The sequence below is a fragment of the Equus caballus genome, chromosome 18, assembly GCF_041296265.1.
Source record: "Equus caballus isolate H_3958 breed thoroughbred chromosome 18, TB-T2T, whole genome shotgun sequence".
NCBI lineage: Eukaryota > Metazoa > Chordata > Mammalia > Perissodactyla > Equidae > Equus > Equus caballus.
Window position 1 is genome coordinate 60,552,943 of NC_091701.1, and position 19,231 is coordinate 60,572,173.

Below are 19,231 nucleotides of genomic sequence, written 5' to 3' on the forward strand. Positions count from 1 at the left end.
TAAGATTAATTTAAACTTATAGTCAGAATCAGGTGACAGATACTGCACACAGAACAGATTGGAATCCCAAGACTAGATTCTACTTTGAAGAATGTATTCTCTTAGGTTTACTAGATTTTTAAACCCTGTTCATGCAAATGCAAGGGTGCCCATTCAATGTATCTAGCCGGTAGACATATCTTGAATATCACTCATTTCCCCGAAGAAAAATTATTTCTAGCACATTGTATGCTAATTAATAAACTTTCTGGTATTGATTGGAGTTACAAATGGTGCTTTTCTGAAGTAGGTTTTCCATTAGGGTCCTTCAAATGCTAACTAGCTCTCCCTGGAGTGTCATCCTGATTAATGTTCTTAAAATATTAATCAACCATCCCCAAGAGGTAGATAAAATTAATATATATTCACTCATGTACATGTACACTCACACATATCACATTCTCTATTTTGATGAGCTTTGAAGTACATCATAGGAAACATAACAACTAGGCTCACACAGAGAACAAAAGCCCGGAATCTTCTCCTTCCTTCCCGCCCCGCCCGCCCCAAGCCAATTCTGAGTGAATTGACACGAGAATAAAAAGTCAATTTACTCCTGGGATTAAGAGTACCCGGTTCACCCTTTCACTCTTCCATGGAACCAACTGAGATTTGAAGAAATTGTTTCTGGCACCTCCCATTGTAACTTGAAATGTATTAGAAACAAGGCCAGCCTTGAGTTGGCTTAAAATGGATCCGTTGGTTCTACATTTCTGGATCTTTGTGGGTTAAATAAGCATTGCAGGCTTCCCAGAATAACTATTATGAAATCCAAGCTATGCTCCTTCCATTTTTCTCTTCCTGCTCCTTCGAGTACATTTACTGCACACAGGTGCAAGTAGCCGTGTAGAATTTATTGACAATTGGACAATACTTCAAGGGAAACTCTCTTAGAAGCTTCACGAGATGTCTCTCTTCTCCTCTGCCTCTCATGTGTCCAACAGACGTCCTCTCTTCCACTTCCCTTCCTTCAGATGCTGCCCAGCTCCTGCTGATCCCTTCCCTTCTTCTCCCCCAAAGGTGACGGTGTTTCTTTTCTTTCACATGCATAATAACTCTACTGTCTTCTCTGAATCCTAGATGCCAATTGATCACACAGGCAGGCCCCAGAGCCCCAGCCTCCACTATGAATGAAGACAGAAAATGTAGATCTTGTCCTCTGGAGGAGTTGTATGTCAGCAGTCTAGAAAAAGAAAACAAAATTCTCCACATTTTACTTCTGTCCTTATAGGAAAACAGATTGAGTTCCAAACACCTTACAAACATATTTTTGGAACACAATCTCTTCTTAATTTGGAGACTTCTTGAGTAATGGAAATAAATTAAATGCTCATTAATTTTGAGTTTTCTTCAAATTTGCTGGATGTGACTTTTTATGATGATATTTGGTGTGTAAGAAAAAGGTACAAGCTGTTCTATCTCAACACATACAAATCTACAGTTATTTGCATACAGAGTATTAACCTAAGAACAAATATCTAAAAATAATTGAGAGCTCATAATGAACTCCCTAAAATTACTTTTTTGGAAAAAAACATGAAAAATTTGATTCTAGTAATCGACTCTTCAACAGATGTAATCTGTCTGTCTACATTCTTTTGGTGATCGTATTTCCTAGGAAAAAAAATCAGGACTAAGGTCATTTGCAATTTTGCGATAATATTGGTGCAGGAAGTAGTCCAGGAGATGTTGGAATTCCCAGGACATGACCATAATTTATGAGAAAAGTACTTCAGAATATTAGAAAAATATCAGCCTTATTCCTAAGTAGCGTGAGCCTTACAAATAGGCCAAAAACATGGACTTTTCTAAATATTATGATGTAAGGAGCAGTACAAATTCCTAATTTCCTAAGTCATCTCCACTCATCATGGTCTTTCTTGGCACCTGAATCAAAACTGCCATTATTTGAACCTACCTTCAGAGGTATGAGAAAAGAATTCAGACTCTTCAGGGAAAAAAATCGTTTAAATGTTCATCATATTATATTACAAAGCAATGGAGGAAGATCCTCAATTAGGAATAGCTTGTGACTAACAGAATGAGATCTTGGCCCAAAGGGAGTGAGAAATTGGATGCCATAAGTGGGAAAAGAACTGATTAGAACTTGGGAATTTTGAGTTCTTGTGCTAGTTCTGATATTGACTTGCCAAAGGATCTTGGGCAACTCATTTAATTATTGGCAGATCCAAGTTCTCCATCTGAAATGGAAATAAGAGAGGTAGCCCTTCCCACTTTACAGTGTTATATGAAGGAAAGAATGATATGTATGTTTTTTGCCTTGAAAACTGAAAAATGCTATAACAATATGTTATTACCATTATTAAACAGGATGATAGAATTAGAATCAGGAAAATAATAGGGGCACCAGAAGGAAGCCCACTTTAGTTTAGCTAGTGTTAATCGTAAATTTTGATAATATAGAATGAAGGTGAAAAGGAAGGAAAGAGGATGAAACTTCCGAAGTAATCCTCCATTCTAAGACAGACTGGCTGTCCTGCGGGGAAGCCCGTCTAAGCCAGGCTTAAAGTGAACCTCACTTTTGGCTGTGATCATAAGACAAGAATAAATTAGGTGAGTGGGAAAACATTTTTTTCCCCTTAGTTATTATATTTGAATGTTATGAGGTAGAAATAACAAAAAATTACAATTTCAAGCAAAAATTTCTATTAATATTTTTTCTCCTTCATGTAAACTATATAAAATTGCTACTTCCTGTGGAATTTGAATATATAATTGCTCCTCTGCATCAGGTAGTCTCAATAAAATCAAAATTTTAAAAGAAATAAGAAGAAATAAAAGAAATGGTATCAGCTCATCCAAGGGGAGTTTGTTGAAGATCTATGTAAAAATGAGAGAGACGGTGATTTTACACGTGGGAGACAAGTAAAACAGACCCACTGCAGGGCAGCAAATCAAAGAAGAAAGTGGGTCAGTGAGCCCCACGACGATACAATGAAATCCTATTATTTAAAGGGATGGTCTGAGAGCAGAACTGCCTGCGAACAACAATACTTCTGAGAACAATGGTAAACCTGCAGAGAAAAGCAGGGGCAGAGCCCAACAGTTGCACGGCTCAGAGTGTGAACTGCCTGTCCTTGGGTCAGGCAGAGGATGAAACAGCAAAACAATCTCCTCATTCAGAAGCTTCCTGGCGGCCAGTAAGCTGCCTAATGAGAAGCAAACTGAGCTGAGGCCCTCCACAGAGAAACGGGAGGAAAACAGCGTCAGGATATGGAGAGAGCTGAACAGATTTTGTGACTGGATGTAACTATCAACTCATCAGGATTAGCACTTTCCACCAAAAGAAAATTTTAAGTAGCAGAATCACTGAGGGGACCAAAATACTTAATCAAATCCATTTGTTGTGAAAGTCATACACCCAATGGGATTAATTAACTGTATTTGGTGATGAGAGCAACATTCTATACTAGGGAAAGTACCATTTCTTGTTTCCATTTGTAAGGTTTACTGCATGTTTTCTTGAACTAGGTGGAATTTCAGAGTTATAATTGCTAAGTGAGTCTAGATTGGTAATCTAGGAGACTGAGAAGACCAAACATGCTCTACCTTTTCCATTAATCATAGGATATGTGACTTAAATTGATTTAGCAGAAGTTCATTCATCTGAAAAAAAAATTGACTGGGTTGAAAATTATTTATACTTTGAATAGGAAATTTTTTCATGAAAGTGAGATTAAGTTAGTCATTTCTTCACTTGAAATGTGCCAAGCATCTCTGATGTTCAGGCATTGTTCTAGGCTTTGCTGATCACTCTGAATAAAACAGTATACTGGCTCTGATTTCATGGTGCTAACATTCCAGTGAGGGGATATATTACAAGTCTATAAATAAATAAATATGAGACCAGGGAGTGATAGTGCTCTAAAGGAAGCAAAAAATAAGATAAATCATGGTAAGTGACTAGAACATAAGAGAAAGACACATGAGATGCTTTAGATGGGATAGTCAAGGAAGCCTTCTCTGAAATGATGACATCTGAGTAAAGACCTGACTGGCCAAATGAGGTGAAGGAAAAACGCACATGTATCCTCAGAAGAAGAGGAATCCAGTGGAGAGAGTAGAGGAGGACAAGGCCCTGAGGCTCTAAAAGGCCTGTGTGTAAAACACCAACATAGCTAAGCAAGTGAGGGAGGGTTGGAAGGAGGTGAGGTCAGAAGGAGACAGAACCTAGCCATGAAGAATCTTAATGATTATGAGTTTGTGATGAGGCATTTGATTTCGTTCTTAGGATAATGGGAGGTCATCAAAGGTTTTCATCAGGGGAATGATGTAATTTTATTTGTTTTTAGAAAGATTGTTCCATAAGTTGGAATTAACTATAGGGTGGAAGGAGAGAAAATGAGGAGACCAGTTAGAAGGCTATTGAAGTCCTTTAGGTAGAGATTAGTGATGGATTGGACAAAGGTGGTAGTGCTGAAACTGATGAAAAATGATTAGACTTGAGACATAATCTTGAATGTAGAGGCTTCAAAATTTGGTGATGCACTGGAAGAGGAGTACGAAAGAAACAAGAGGAGGCAAGGAATACACTGAACCTGAAAATATTTTATTAACAAAGATGGAAAAGATTTAGAGTAGGTTGGTAGGGGGCAGGTGATTGTTTGTGTCTGTTTGAAGACAGGGGAGCAGAATCAAGATCAGGGTTTGGGTAAACCAAGTTTGAGAGGCCTATTAAACATCCAAAAGTCAGAATACAGTTTGGTTGTTGGTTATACGAATCTGAGCTCAGGTGAAAGATTGGGACTGATGATATACAATTGGAAGTCATCAATTTATAAATTGTATTTAAAACAATAGTACTGGATGAGATCACTGAGGGAGTGATTATAAATAGAGAAAACAACCAGTAACCAAGTCCTGAAACTGACTGGCATGTAGGGGTAAGAATGAATCAGACTGTCCACCAGAAAAGATTAAGAAGGAGAAACCAATAAGAGAGGTGGAAAAATAGGATTGTTCGGTCATCCTGAGGTCAGATTAATGTTTTCACAGAGAGGAGTGACCAATTGTGCTGGATGCTGCCAAGATTTTGTCTAAAATGGGTGTGAAGCTGACCACTGGATTTCCCCAGATGAAGTTTGTTGGGAAACTTGACAAGAACTATTTTAATGAAGTGATAAGCATAAAAGTCTGATTGGAGTGGGTTAAGGAGAGGTTATAAAGTGATGTAGTTTATTTAGTATACTATAAGGAGTTTTGCTACAAGGGGAGGAAAGACCAGGGGCAGTGACTAGAGGGGAAAATGGGGTCAAGAGAGAATTTCTTGAAATGGGAGGTATTAAAACATGTTTTAGTGGCTATTGGAATATTTTAGTAGAACAGAAGAAACTGATGATGCGAGAGATGTTATTATTCTAAAAGCATTCCTTGAAAGGGAAAAGGATATTGTGAAAAATGAGTGATGAAAAAAATGAGGGGTGAGTCTTATGAGAAAAGGCAGAGATATGGGTACAGATCCAGATATACTGGTAGATTTGGTCATGGTGATGTGAATTCATTAATGATTGTTTCAATTTTCTCTGTAAAATCAGCTGAGTGTGAGGAGGATATGGGGTTATTGGAGGTTTGCAGAGTGAAAAAAATTAAGAATGATTTATGTTTCTTTTCAGATTTTCTTTTTTCTTTTTTCCAGATTGATACCTGGGCTAGCATCTGTTGCCAATCTTCTTTTTTTCTTCTTCTTCTTTCTTCTTCTTCTCCCCAAAGCCTCCTGGTACATAGTTGTATATTCTAGCTGTGGGTCCTTCTGGTTGTCCTGTGTGGGACGTTGCCTCAGCATGGCTTCATGAATGGTGCTGGGTCCGTGCTCAGGATCCGAACCAGCAAAACCCTGGGCCGCCAAAGTGGAGCATGAGAACTTAACCACTTGACCATGGGGCTAGCCTCAAGAATGATTTAAACAGGGAAATTAAAGTAAATCTTTCAGAAAAATGTTGAAGCCCTCTTAAGAAATGTGGTTAAAATTTTTATGTGATGGTGCCAGCCTGGTGGTATAGTGGTTAAGTTTTCACACTCTACTTTGATGGCCTGGTGTTCACAAGTTCAGATCTCAGCCACAGACCTATATGCTGCTCATCAAGCCACACTATGGCAGCATCCCACAAACAAAATAGAGGAAGATTGGCAAGGATGTTAGCTCAGGGCCAATCTTCCACACAAAAAACAAAAAAATTTTATGTGAGAGCAATTTTTGTGGTTGTAAGCTTTGTGTCAATTGTGTTTCCCTATCAAGGTCCAGGCATTATCATTATAGAGAGTTGGGTTTCATATCAATTATAATTTTGTCAGGTGTAAAGCCTTTCTTTATGTCTGCTAACATTCCTTGCTTTGAAGTTGTTCTGTCTGAAAGTAATAGGGCTTTCCCTGCTTTCTTTGATTAATGTTAGCAAAGTATATTCTTCTCCACCCATTTAATTTTAATCTATATAAGTCTTGATATTTAAAGTGAATTTCATGTAGACAATCTATAGTTGGGTCTTGTCTTTTGATCTACTCTGACAATCTCTGTCTTTTAGTTGCGGTGTTTAGACCACTAACGTTCAAAGTGATTATTGATATAGTTGGATTAATAAATGCTATGTTTTCTGTTTGTTGCCCTTGTTCTTTGTTCCTATTTTTGTCTTCCACTCTTCTTTTTTTTTTTGCCTTTTTTGATTTTAACTAAGCATTTTATATCATTCCATTTTCTGTCCTTTGTTGGCATATCAGATATCAGTTATACTTCTTTTTTTTTTTCACTTTTTTTAGTGGTTGCCCTAGAATTTGCAACATACATTTATAAATAATCCAAGTTTACCTTCAAATAACACTATATCACTTCACAGGTAGTGTAAGTACCTTATAATAACAAAATAATCCTTTTATTCTCTCCTGTCCCTTGTATCATTATTGTTATTCATTTCATTTATATGTAAACATACATGAGCATAAATATAACATATATGCATAGGTTTACATGATTGAATATGTTGTTGCTATTATTATTTTGAACATTTGCTGTTAGACCAATTAGGGAAAAGAAAAGTTAAAGTTTTTATTTTACTTTAGCTTATTCCTTCATTGATGCTCTTTCTTTCTTTATGTAGATCCAAATTTCTGACCTACATCATTTTCCTTCTATTTAAAGAACTTTCAACATTTCTTGAAAGTCAGGTCTACTGGCAACATAGTCCTTCAATTTTTTTTTTTTTGGTGGGGGGGAAAGTATTTCTCCTCCACTTTTGAAGGATAATTTCATAGGGTACAGAATACTAGGTTGGTGGTTTTTTCCTGTCAACATTTTATATATTTCTCTCCACTGTCTTCTTCCTTTCAAGGTTTCTGAGGAGAAGTTGAGAGTAATTTTCACCTTTTGTCCTATAAATGTAAGATTTTTTTCACTGGCTTCTTTCACCGGTTTTTTTCTTAATCTTCAATTTTCCATAGTTTGAATACGCTATGCTTAGGTGTAGTTTTTTGGCATTTATCCTGCTTGATATTCTCTGTGATTTGGTGTCTGACATTAATTAGAGGGAAATTCCCACTCATTATGGCTTCAAATGTTGCTTCTGTTCCTTTCTGTCTTTCTTCTCCTTCTGGTATTTCCATTACATGTATGTTACACCTTTTGTAGTTGTCCCATAGTTCTCGCATTTTCTGTTTTGTATTTTTGTCTGCTTTCTCTTTGCTTTTCAATTTTGTAAGTTTATTTTGTCATAATTCAGTCTCAGAGATTCTTTCCTCAGCTGTGTCCAGTCTAATAAGGAGCCCATCAAAGAAATTCTTCATTTCTGCTACCGTTGTTAATGTCTAGTGTTTCTTTTTTATTCTTTCTTAGAATTTTCATTTCTCTGCTTATATTATCCATCTGTTCTTGCATGTTGTCTATTTTTTCTGTTAAAGTCCTTTGCATATTAATTATAGCTTTAAAAAAATTCCTGGTCGATAATTCCAATATTCCTGCCATATCTGACTCTGGTTCTGTTGTTCAATGACTTCAAACTGTGATTGTTGCCTGTAATATGCCTTGTAATTTTTTGGAAAGGTGACCATGATGTGCTGGGTAAAAGGAGCCGTGGTAAGTAGATCTTTGGCAATGTAGCAGTAAGGTGTGGGGAAGGAGTGTTCTATAGTCTACAATTAGTCTCAGTCTAACAAGCCTGTGCCTCTGGACTATGCACTTCACCAGTGCTTCTCAGTCCCCGCACTCCTTGGGTGGGACAGGATGGCTAGAGGGCGTGGAACTGGGTATTCCCCTCCCCCAGGTAGGTTAGTTTCTGATAAAACCTCGGAAAGTCAGCCTCCTGAGCACAGACCTTGTTAAGAAGAACAGAATGCCCTATTTTTAAAAATAGCCACTGTTCCCCTTCTCTGTCAGAAGCATGAGGAGATTTTTCTCTGATTTTCATTGTGAGAACCCAGTAGAGCTCCAGGAGGTAAACTTTACAAAAGTGTGAGGACCTTCTATGGCTGGGCCCAACCCTCTGGAGTTTTTAACCTCTTGATCTTGTCCACACTGGGACTCCAGCTGTTTGTCAATTACCACTTAGGTTTTCCTACCCTGGCACTGGTTCCTGCATAGGTTTCTGCTCCAGTAAGTTGTATTTCTCGGTATCCACATGTCTGTCTCTTCCTAATTTGGCAGTGGTTTTTCCTGTGACCTTACTTCTCTAACAGAGCTAAAAGGAGTTCTTGATATTTTTAGCTTGTTCAACTTTTTACTTGTTGTTAGAACAGACTAGTAAGTTCTGAGCTCCTTGCATCCTGGACCCTTAGTCATTCTTTGAAAAATGTAGATCAGATCCTGTTGCTCCTCTACTCAAAAAAAGTTTGCAGGGGTTCCCCAAAATAACAGTGCAAACTCTTATCATGTCCCATAAGGTCCTGTGTGGTCAGGCTCCTCCTCCTCCCTGCCTGCGTTCTTCTCTCTGAGCTTACCTCCTACTCCTCGCCATCATTCACCTCGTTCCTGACACTCCAGGCTCATTGCTGTCCTTTGACTATGGCAGCCTTGCTCCAGACTTCAAGCCTTTGCAATTCTTTTACCATGTTCCTGGGACAGTCTTTTCCCAGATAGCTTCATGATTCACTCCTAGCTTCTTTAAGCCTAGTCAGAGTCTTTTCACCTTGCTCACAAGCTCGGTTGTTATCAGAGGGTTTCCTAGTGAGTTTGGAATCAGAGCTGGATGATCTGGTTATGTGATTGGGCATATACTGGCATCAAACTATGGTAGCCTGTAGTGACTATCACTTCAATAGGAAGGTAGCCTGCCTGGAAGACAGAGCCTTCCAAAATGCCAGCATGGGACATCTTCCTGTGGACACACTTAAAAAACACAGACAGCATTTTCTTCTGTGGCTGTAAATGCAACTTTCCTTTCATTATTTTATTTTTAGTGCTCTCAAGGCTAACCACTGATTCCTGCTGATTGATGCATTCTTTATTTTAGATATGTTATTGTGTTCAATCAATGGCAGTCAAGTCTTGCAGACTAGGGAGCCATTCGGTCTCTTTCCTAAGTGAAATTGCCCACATCGTTTAGCTCCATTATGTGTAGGCTTAAAAATGTAACCCTACTTCTGAGTTCATGGGGAATGCATTTGCTTAGAAGAAAAACGGGGTAGTAGAAGGGCACTTGACTGTAGAGGGTAAAAGAGGCACTCAGTTTATCAAAGTAATCACCATCTTAGGCTGAGTAGCAGGATCCTTGCAAAATTCAAAAATATATGTATTCTTGCCTGGCCCCAACCTCAGGCTTACTGATAAAGACATGGGCACTTTACATTTTGATAAATAACACCAGATTACTCTCCAAAGATATTATTTGAATTCACGCTTCTAACAGTAGTATGTATGTGTACCTCATCCCCTACCTTCTCCTCAGTAGTACCGCTAAATCTTTCACCTAGTCTTTACTCTTGGGCAACAGCTTTGGTAACAGATATAATAGATAAAAAATATATATAAAATATATAATACTTATGAATATCACGTAAACATGCTACCCTTATTCCCAATGTATGATGAAAAGAGAAGCATATTACACATTTATTCTTCTGCAGAGAAATGCTTCCTTGAGTAATGGGGAGTTAAGTGAAATGATCATGTGTGGATTTGCAGTTTATGCTCACTGACCAGTCACCATCTGAGAACAGAGATTAACTGTGCTGTATATGTACAATTACTTCAAATGAAGTAGAAAGGGATAGATTTAAGGTGAGCACAGGACCTATAGGTGTTTAGCTTTGGAATGAAATCAATATGTCACTTGATCTCTGTGACCCTCAGTGTATTAATATATAGCTTGTCATTACAAATGAATGACAAGAAGATTAAACAAAATACATGTGAAAGCATTTGGGAAATGTAAAGCACACTTTCAATCTGAGAGATGACGGGCCTCTACTGAGGAGAATTGCTCTGCCATATTATAGGTTAGATTATATTCCTCAAGTATATCTAGTGTAGGGGAGGAAGACATTTCCTCTACCCTTTCTGGGTTCTTCTGGCTAGAGAACGAATTAAATTCACATGAGACAGAATAACAGGAGAAAATTAAACACAGCTTTATAACATGTATATGTGGGAGAGGCTCAGGCAAACTGAGCAATTTGCCAAAATGGCTGAAGCCACCACCTTAAATATCACCCTCAGCTAAAGACAAAGGAGGATGTTGGGGGTGGGGGGAGTCCGTTAGAGGAGGTTATCAGATGAGTACAGTAAAAAAGATGTAGATTTAAGTCCTTGCCTTTGGCATTGATAAGAGTTTCTAGAGACAAGGTCATCCCCCCTTCTTCCTGGTGCAGAAAGGGAGACACCTTTACAGATGGAGATTTCCTTTACAATGTAAATGTCTCCTAACAAAGGGCAAGCACCCCTCAGAGTTGCCTTCCTGTCTGCAATTTATTAAAAGTAACCAGCCCCAAATAATCCTCATGCCAAAGAGACATATCTTGGGGTGGCCAATTCCAGGCCCCCACACTAGCATGATTATTTTGATAAAATGTGAAGGGTCAGCACACAAGGAACCACTAGAAAGCCATCCTTCTAGGGCCACTGAAACTGCACTTTTGCATATAGTGGACTTTCAGAAAACTAACGCCTGTTAAATGTATTTTGCAAATAGTTTTCTCATATATAGAAATCTAGACTTACTGCTTCCCTTAATCTAACCCGTGTCTTGCTCAGTAATGGCTGTCCTGATTGCTATCTCCCAAGTTGGAGCTCTTCTTCTCCATATCAGAGCTCTCCAAATGCACGCATTGTTCTATTGGTCTGTGACACATTTTCATTGAATTAACTTCACTTTTGTACACCCCATCACCCCTTGACCTACATCCCCATCTGATTTTTAGTTGTGTTTCTCTCATGCTCAGCACAAAATAGGGACTTTATTCTATTTAACTTGTGTAGCTTGATGATTGCTATGTCTCATCTCCTAGACTAGACCACAATATATTTGCTGTGTCTCCCAGGGTCCAGTCCCAGATGTGAGCCCAGCAGAGAGAAAGGAAACTTCTTTTCTAATAAACTGAATATTATGTGTAACTTGCTTCTATTCTGGGAAAGTTTCTGGGCAAGGTTAAATTCTACATCTTCCTGATTCCAAATTCTATTACAAACAATAACGACAACAAAAAGTGAAAAGCTACATCTAAATCTATCTACGTAATGTCATTTGAAAGAATTTGATAATGAAAACGGCCTCACGATCTAGAGTCACTGTATTTTCCTTCAGGTTATTAACTTTGAAAAGATCAGTAGCAGTGGAAGATTGGGTCCTGGTGACCCAGGTGAAGAGCCTCCAACAGGAATTAGGGGCCCAGGTTGAAGTCCCAGCTCAGTCAGCAATTTCTGTGTCAATTGAAGCAAGTCATTGCCATCTGAAATTGTTCCTTCAGCTTTAAACTAAAGAGATTAGACTAGGATTCACATTCTCAGTTATTTGTGGGTCAGAGACCTCTTTGAGATTCTGCTGAAAACTATGGACCTTCTTCCCCAAAAAAGCACAAATACAGCCATAAATAGAATTCCAAGAAGGTCAGAGTCTCTTTAAAATCCACCCACAGAGTCCCCAGAGGACATTCGAGTGATTTCTAAGGTCTAAAGTATGTTGAAGAAAAACGAATCCATTTACATTTGCTACTCCTAATGTGAATACGTTTTAAAACGTGGATTTGGGCCACTTACGTCATTTGAAGTTATGATTACTTTTTTGTAACTTACAGTTCTCACAGCAGAGCAAATTTTTCAGTAGAAAAAATTTCCTTTGTGGATTGATAGCATCTCGGTGTCAGTGAGGTTCTCAGTCCACCCTGCCACTCACTGCAGGGTTCCTTCTTATAATTCACCTCAGAAATCAAAATTCGGCTTTGACTTGAACGTTACAGCAATGGGGAGCTCATGCACATGTTTATCGCTGGGCAAACATAAAAGGTTTAGGAATTTTCTCCTTCATATTGTGCCAAATTCTGCCCTCACCAGCTATTGGTCTTGTTTCTGCCCTCAGGAACTGCATAGATAGATTGTACTTCTTTCTCCAGTCTTTTAGGAATTCAATGGCAGCCTCTTCTGTCCTCTCTTAATTTTCTCTATGCTAAACATTCCAGTTTCATATGCAATTCTTCTAGAAAAGTGATTTCATAAGACCACTTTTAGTCCCAATTGCCTTCTTCAATGGAACTCTTGAAAACGCAGATCCCGAATTAGGCAGCATAATCCAAAAGAGGTCTGACCAGCACACGGTTAGAGAGGAATTCCCTCTCTTAAACTGCTGACGCTGCTGTTAGGAATGCCACCACCAGCCACCCGCCACCTGCCACCCGCCAGAGAGCTTTGTTCCTAGAAACAGGTAACTACCGGGTCATGTTGAAATCGTGGTTACCTGAAACCCCTCACTATAATCCATCCAGGTTGCCCTCATTCTCTATTTTTTAGAACCAAAATAATCTTTCTGAAAAATTCCCTGTTGACCTCTGCCTTAATTGCTTAGGCCATCTTTCCAGCTCTTGGAGACCTTTTGGAATACTAGTTTTGTCATTCATCATGTCATCTTTTCTTCCAAGTTTCATGTCATCTACAAATATAGTAAACCTACCTTTTTTCCTCTGAATTAATTGATAAACATATTGACTGTTGTTTGCCAAATGCAAGCCTTCCACAGTGGATTCATTATTAATTATTCTTTATGCAGTCACTTTACAGCTTCATGCAACACGCGTTTAACCTCCTGATCTGGAGAAGAGCGTGAGGACTATTCTCTGTTTGGGGGCAACATTTATTTCTTTTCCTTTTCTTCTTTTACTTGGTCTACTTTCTTTTCCTCAAACTCTATTTTTTTATTCCTTCATGTATTCATACTGCATATACTGGTCTTGCACATGGTCCCTTTTCCCGTGGGTTCCTTTTGCTGTGGAGAAAAGAACCTCCATGTGTTCTCTGGGGTCCCTTCGCCTTCTGCCTGTGGGCAGGGCTGGCCGAGCCCGTGCTCTTCCAGGAGGCCCTTTGCCGCTGCTGAGAGGCAGCCTGTGCGGGTGAGGTGTTTTCCCACATGCCCCTTAGCCTTTGGTCGAGGAGGAGGTTCTGAGACTTTCATCAACAACCCCGCCCAAGTTATTCCCCTCCACCTCTAGAATTACTCAAATATCAAACGAGGATTTAAAGAAAATTTAAACACAAAGGATATGTGTGTTTGAGGATGGGGGGGGGGGTGGTAAGGAGAAAAACTATTAGGCTGTCCTTGCAGAATTCACACTTTAATCCAGCATTATTGGATATATAACCCAAGGAATATTGCTGATAGGAAAGAAGAGAGATTCAACACACAAATTAATGAACCATCCATTTTCCACTGGAAAGATAATATTAGTGTAAACTGGGAACCAAAGAATTTGTGATTCTTACAGAAGTGTTCTGCAGAACAGAACTCCTGCCTCATCAAGTAGTTAATGTCACACTCAAATAAGGCTGAAAAAAAAAGCACCTTCCAAGGTTTAAGTAATTGGTTTTACTTTTAAAAAAAGGCTTTCTCATATCACTTCATGACCGTTATTATTACAAAATAAATTAACTGTGGATCAGGTAAGCAAGCAGACCCATACTTAAGTATGGGAAGTGGTTGATTAATGGCTTAAAAAGCTGGACATTTCGGTTACTGATTTTTTTAAATGTTTGACCCCCTTATAAAGACAAATCAATGTTGACAGTAAGTTATTAACCCTAATTTAAGGAAAATTGTCTTGAATACAACTTCTTTACTCTGTAGTTGCCTTGGGAATGATCTCCTTAGGCAATAGAACCGTTGCAAACCCAGGGAGGACAGCTTGAGTTTAGAAAAGAGAGCGGTGAGTGGCTGAAAGATTACTACACTTTAGTACTGCAGAGGGACTCTTCAGATCATCTGAAGCAGGTTAATAGCTACTGTAAACTTACGATAAATCCTAGAGAATGAGAGAAAAGTCTAGATAAGCATCCAAAAAGCTAAACGTGAAAATGAGTTGGAGCCTCCTGATAATGCAAATTTATGCCTCATTCACTCATTTTCATTCAGTCAGTCAGTCAATCAGTCACTCAGTCAGTTTATATTAAGGGACTGCGATGTGTCAGAACTTCTCTCAGAACCACACTGTGCTTATAACCTTGAACAAATCACTTATCTTCTTGGAGTCTAAATGTCACCATCCAGGTGTGTGTCTTATGGAGTTGCTGTGAGATTTAGTGACTTAGGTATGTAGACTCTAGCAGAGTGACGGAGTGGATGCCCATTGAACTCCCTTTCCTTCTCCTTAGCATTTAGACTTCTTTTTCTTCACCATGTAATTTACAATAGTGTGAAATAAGTTCCATTTGTTAATAACAAATGTCTCTCTACAGTCTTGGGTCAACAGGAATTATGAGTGATCACTGTTTGCAGATGAAATTAAAGTACTTAAATATTATTATAACTGATCAAATATTTTTACAAGATAATCCACCAAGCCCAAGGATGTCATTCTTTGCCAAATAGCACTCTGAGGCTTGCTGACTACAGTACGTGAAAATCCGCACTTTTTTTTCCCAGTTTATTTCATAGCAAACATGAGCAGTAATTTCCTTTCATTTATCAATTCTAACTGGAAGGTTTTTCAGTAACACTTAGAAAAATCTGATAAACTAATTCTCTAAAACATAAAATATGTGTAAAATTTTCCATGTTAAACATCACTATATGCACGGAGTGTCAGCTAATCTGATGTTTTAACAGAATAGACCCAAGTGAAATGAAAGATAATTTCGTAGATTGAGGATGGCTGTAGCAGTTGCCTTCTGATTTGAATTAATTTTGAAAAAATACAAATATGAATTATTGTGGTGCTGCCAAAGACATATACCAAATTGCTTGTTACATCATAAATTCCAACAATCGTTTATGCAATTGTAGGGGAGGAAGACATTTCCTCTACCCACTGTGGGTTCTTATGGCCAGAGAAGGAATTAAATTCACATGAGACAGAATAACAGGAGAAAATTAAACAAAGCTTTATAACATGTATACATGGGAGAGGCTCAGGCAAACTGAGCCACTTGCCAAAATGGCTGAAGCCGCCACCTTAAATATCATATTCAGCTAAAGACAAAGGAGGATGTTGGGGGTGGAGGGGGAGTTGATCATGGGAGATTACCACACAAGTACAGTAAACAAATGCAGATTTAAGTCCTTGCCTTCGGCATTGATTAAGAGTTTCTAGAGACAAGGTCACCCCCTCTTCTTCCTGGTACAGAGAGGGAGACACCTTTACAGATTGAGATTTCCTTTACAACGTAAATGTCTCTTAACAAAGGGTAAGTAAATTCTACTTTTCAGTTGCTTTCCTGTCTGCAGTTTATTAAAAGTAACCAGCCCCAAATAATCCTCATGCCAAAGAGACATATCTTGGGGTGGCCAATTCCAGGCCCCCACACAGTCAATATTAATGAGCACCTACTGTTTGCCAGACAGTGGTTGAGACTCCAAAGTGAAACTGCATAATCCTGACATCCACAAGTTTGCTCTAATGAGAAAGATATGTAAACAAAACAGTTCTATAAGGTAATTGATGCAAGAGAAAGTGATCCAAGAGCAGTGGGAAAATATGAGAAAGACCAAGCTAAGTCAATCTGGGGACTTAGGAGAGCCTGCACAGAGGAGGCAAGCTGAGACCAGAGACCAGAAGGATGGGTGGGAGGTTACCAGGTGGGCGAGTAGAAAGAAGCTATTTGGCAGGGAGAATAAAATGAGAAAAGCACAGAGGCTGGAGGGAGCCTGGAGTGATGAGGGAATGTGGACTAGGAGGGTGGTATTGTTAAAGAGTAAATGACTCTGAAAGGGGGAAGCAGGAGGGGCTGGTGAGAAATAAGGCCGCTGGGAGGGAGAGGCCAGATCATAGAAGCCTGTAGAGCACACAAAGGCATGCCAATGTTTTCCCCTCTGTAGGTTGTGGGGGAAGTTATTGAAGAATTAGGAATACAGAAGTTTCATAATCAAATGGGTATTTTCCTGTTCCTAAAGAAGACTAACAACATCATGATTCTTTTGTTGTTTACAAGTTACAGAAATGGCACACACACCCCTTTGTTCCTAGGGGTTTCAATGCTTCTTGCTGCAGTAGAGTTCAGGGATGCCAAAAGAAATATTTGAACTAAATGATATATCAGAATTACAATAAAAGCCTGTGAGCTGATTTTTAGTTAACAGCTTTTTAATAGGCTGTGATGCAATTCTTAATGGAGAAGATTTGATTATAAAGGCAGCCTGTCTCTAATGGAAATTTGGCTGGGTGTGTTCTTATTCCTCAGTGAATTCAAAGGTTTTACATAGGATTAGATTGTTGAGATTCTTGGAGGAAACCCATACACACCATCAAAAACTTTCCACTCATTTTCTTTATCTCTTGCAGCAAAGCAGCGAAACTGCTAGGAATAAATCTCAATTAAATTGAACATAATTTTTATAATTTCAGGGGTTAAGCATCTGAAAGGCCAGAATGAATCAGCATTTCCTGAAGAAGAAGAAGGCGTAAACGAGAGAGAGGAGCAGTGGGACCATTAATCATGAGTCTGCAGCAAGAAGGCTTCTTGGGAATAACTGAACTATTAACTTTTCTGAATATCCCATGGAATGCCACTGCTTGACTTCCAGAAGCATTCTCCATCTCGGCTCTTCAACTCATACAGTAGTAATACACCTCCTGGGAAGCCCTCCTTGACTGAACTTTAGAACTAAGTACAAATTGTTCCATATTACTTGCAATTAAAGAATAAGTATTTATTTTATGGTGATTTTTCTTTTTAATGACATAGAAATTTGCAAACATGTGTGTTCTAACTTTAATACCGCCCAGCTTAATCCCTGATGGCCTACTGGTATGGTTTGCCTTCTAAAGTCAAATGTAAATAGCATCACTTTAAGAGTGAAAATAAATACTAAATACATTTAGACATGAATGTGTGTCTGGGTTTAACTTACAGAGGAGCATTTAATGAAATTTTTAAGGTAAGATCTGCATTTATCATGTCTCTGTATATAGAAAGGTACATGGTATTTATTTCAAAATGACAGAGAAATGCCAGTTATCTTGATTCAAAAGACAACAATATATTAGTCTTTAGATATTAAACATCTTTTTCCTTCTAACCACACATTAACGGTTAAAACACCATATAATTCTCTTCATTTTCTAAGCTGTGAGAGATATCTTTCCAACATTTCCACTAGTTATTGAAAAAGAAAAATGCTAAATCTAAAAGAAAACATGCCAAACCTCCCCTGCCACTTTTTTTTGGCTATTACTTGATATATAACCTATTTCCTATTGCATTTTAATGAATCCTTAGCATTTTATAAATCTTCTATTATCATAAAATAAGAAAAATTCTGTTAATTCATACATACAATCATTCATTAATTCAGTAACTTTTTTTTATGAGTTTATCCTTAGGAAAGCACTTTGCTCAGGGTTATGAAAATAAAGGAAAGATAATTTCTCCCCATAGCACTGGCAGAGAAGGTAAAGCACCAGTATAAAGCAAGGGTTTCCAAGACTGTATATATTTATGAATATGGCTTGTGATAATTCAAAGTTCTGCCCTTCTGAACAATGTTACTTATTTATGGCATTTCAATGAAAAGTATCTACACCACAAAATTTGGTGGGGATGGAGGAATGCCCAATTTGGTTCCCACATTGATGATATAAGTAGGGTTCAAATGTTTCATGGATGAAAAAAATGAAAAGATTTTTCAAAAGTCAATAAGAAGGAAATTAAGAAGAAAAAGTCAAATGAGAAATCCCTTTGGGATCTTAATATCAACATTCAAAGAAGTGAAAATATAGTTTTAAATTTTGAATGTGAGTTTTATAATATAGAAATTAAGAGAAATGTGTGAGTCTAGAAGACAATGGAGATAACAATCACTTTCTTTAGTATACTTCCCCTGAGAAACTAAATGCAAAACTCATTGATAAGTAGGATCATCAGAACAAATGATACTCTTGTTCCTACTGTCTGTCTGTCTTCCTTCCTTCTTTGCTTCTTTCCTTCTTCCCTTCCTTTCTTCCTTCCTCTCCTCTCCCTCTCCCCTGGCCTTTTGTATTTTGTTTTCTTTTTCTTTTTTGGTTAAGCCAGTTTCACCCAAAACTTTCTGGACTTTCTAGACCACCTGCTGTGGCTGTTTGTTTGATTTCCTAAGTTTCTCTCTACTTAAAACCTGATTAAGGCACATATTTGTTTTAAGTAATTTGAATTATTTGTGTTTGCAAAACATCCCAATACCCCTTGAGATTATTTGACATACTCCGAGGTGTTAAAAAATAAAATTGCCCTTCCCTTTCCTTGAACAGACACTTTTATAAGTGTTTTTTTAAAAAAAAAAAAAAAAAGATTCAGACAAACAAAAGGAACCAAAGCTTTTGCTGATTATGTAACATCATTTGGGGAAATAAACAGCATGGCTTCTGGATTCTTCTATTCTGTTCTCCATTCTTAAAAACACAAAGAGATCAAAATTAAAAGCATAAGTTTTCCTTAGGAAATGTTGGTTTCTTCTATTCTATTCTCCACTCTCAAAACACAGAGATCACAATTAAAAGCATAAGTTATCCTTGGGAAATGTGTTGGCTTTCTCAGAAATTTGAAGGAAACCAGCTGAGATAATGGCTTTTCAGTTTCCTT

General features: G+C 38.1%; 1 protein-coding gene across 2 annotated transcripts in view; it reads left to right on the forward strand.

The window, feature by feature from the left end:
- PPP1R1C (protein phosphatase 1 regulatory inhibitor subunit 1C) overlaps positions 1-17,503 on the forward strand; it is a 107,347-nt gene extending 89,844 nt beyond the window's left edge. For both annotated transcript variants that reach the window (XM_070241380.1, XM_001501286.4), the window contains exon 5: positions 17,020-17,503. In XM_070241380.1, the coding sequence (XP_070097481.1) occupies positions 17,020-17,034 (15 nt within the window). In that variant the 3' untranslated portion in view covers positions 17,035-17,503. The remainder of the gene's footprint in view (positions 1-17,019) is intronic.
- The last annotated feature ends 1,728 nt before the right edge of the window (positions 17,504-19,231 follow it).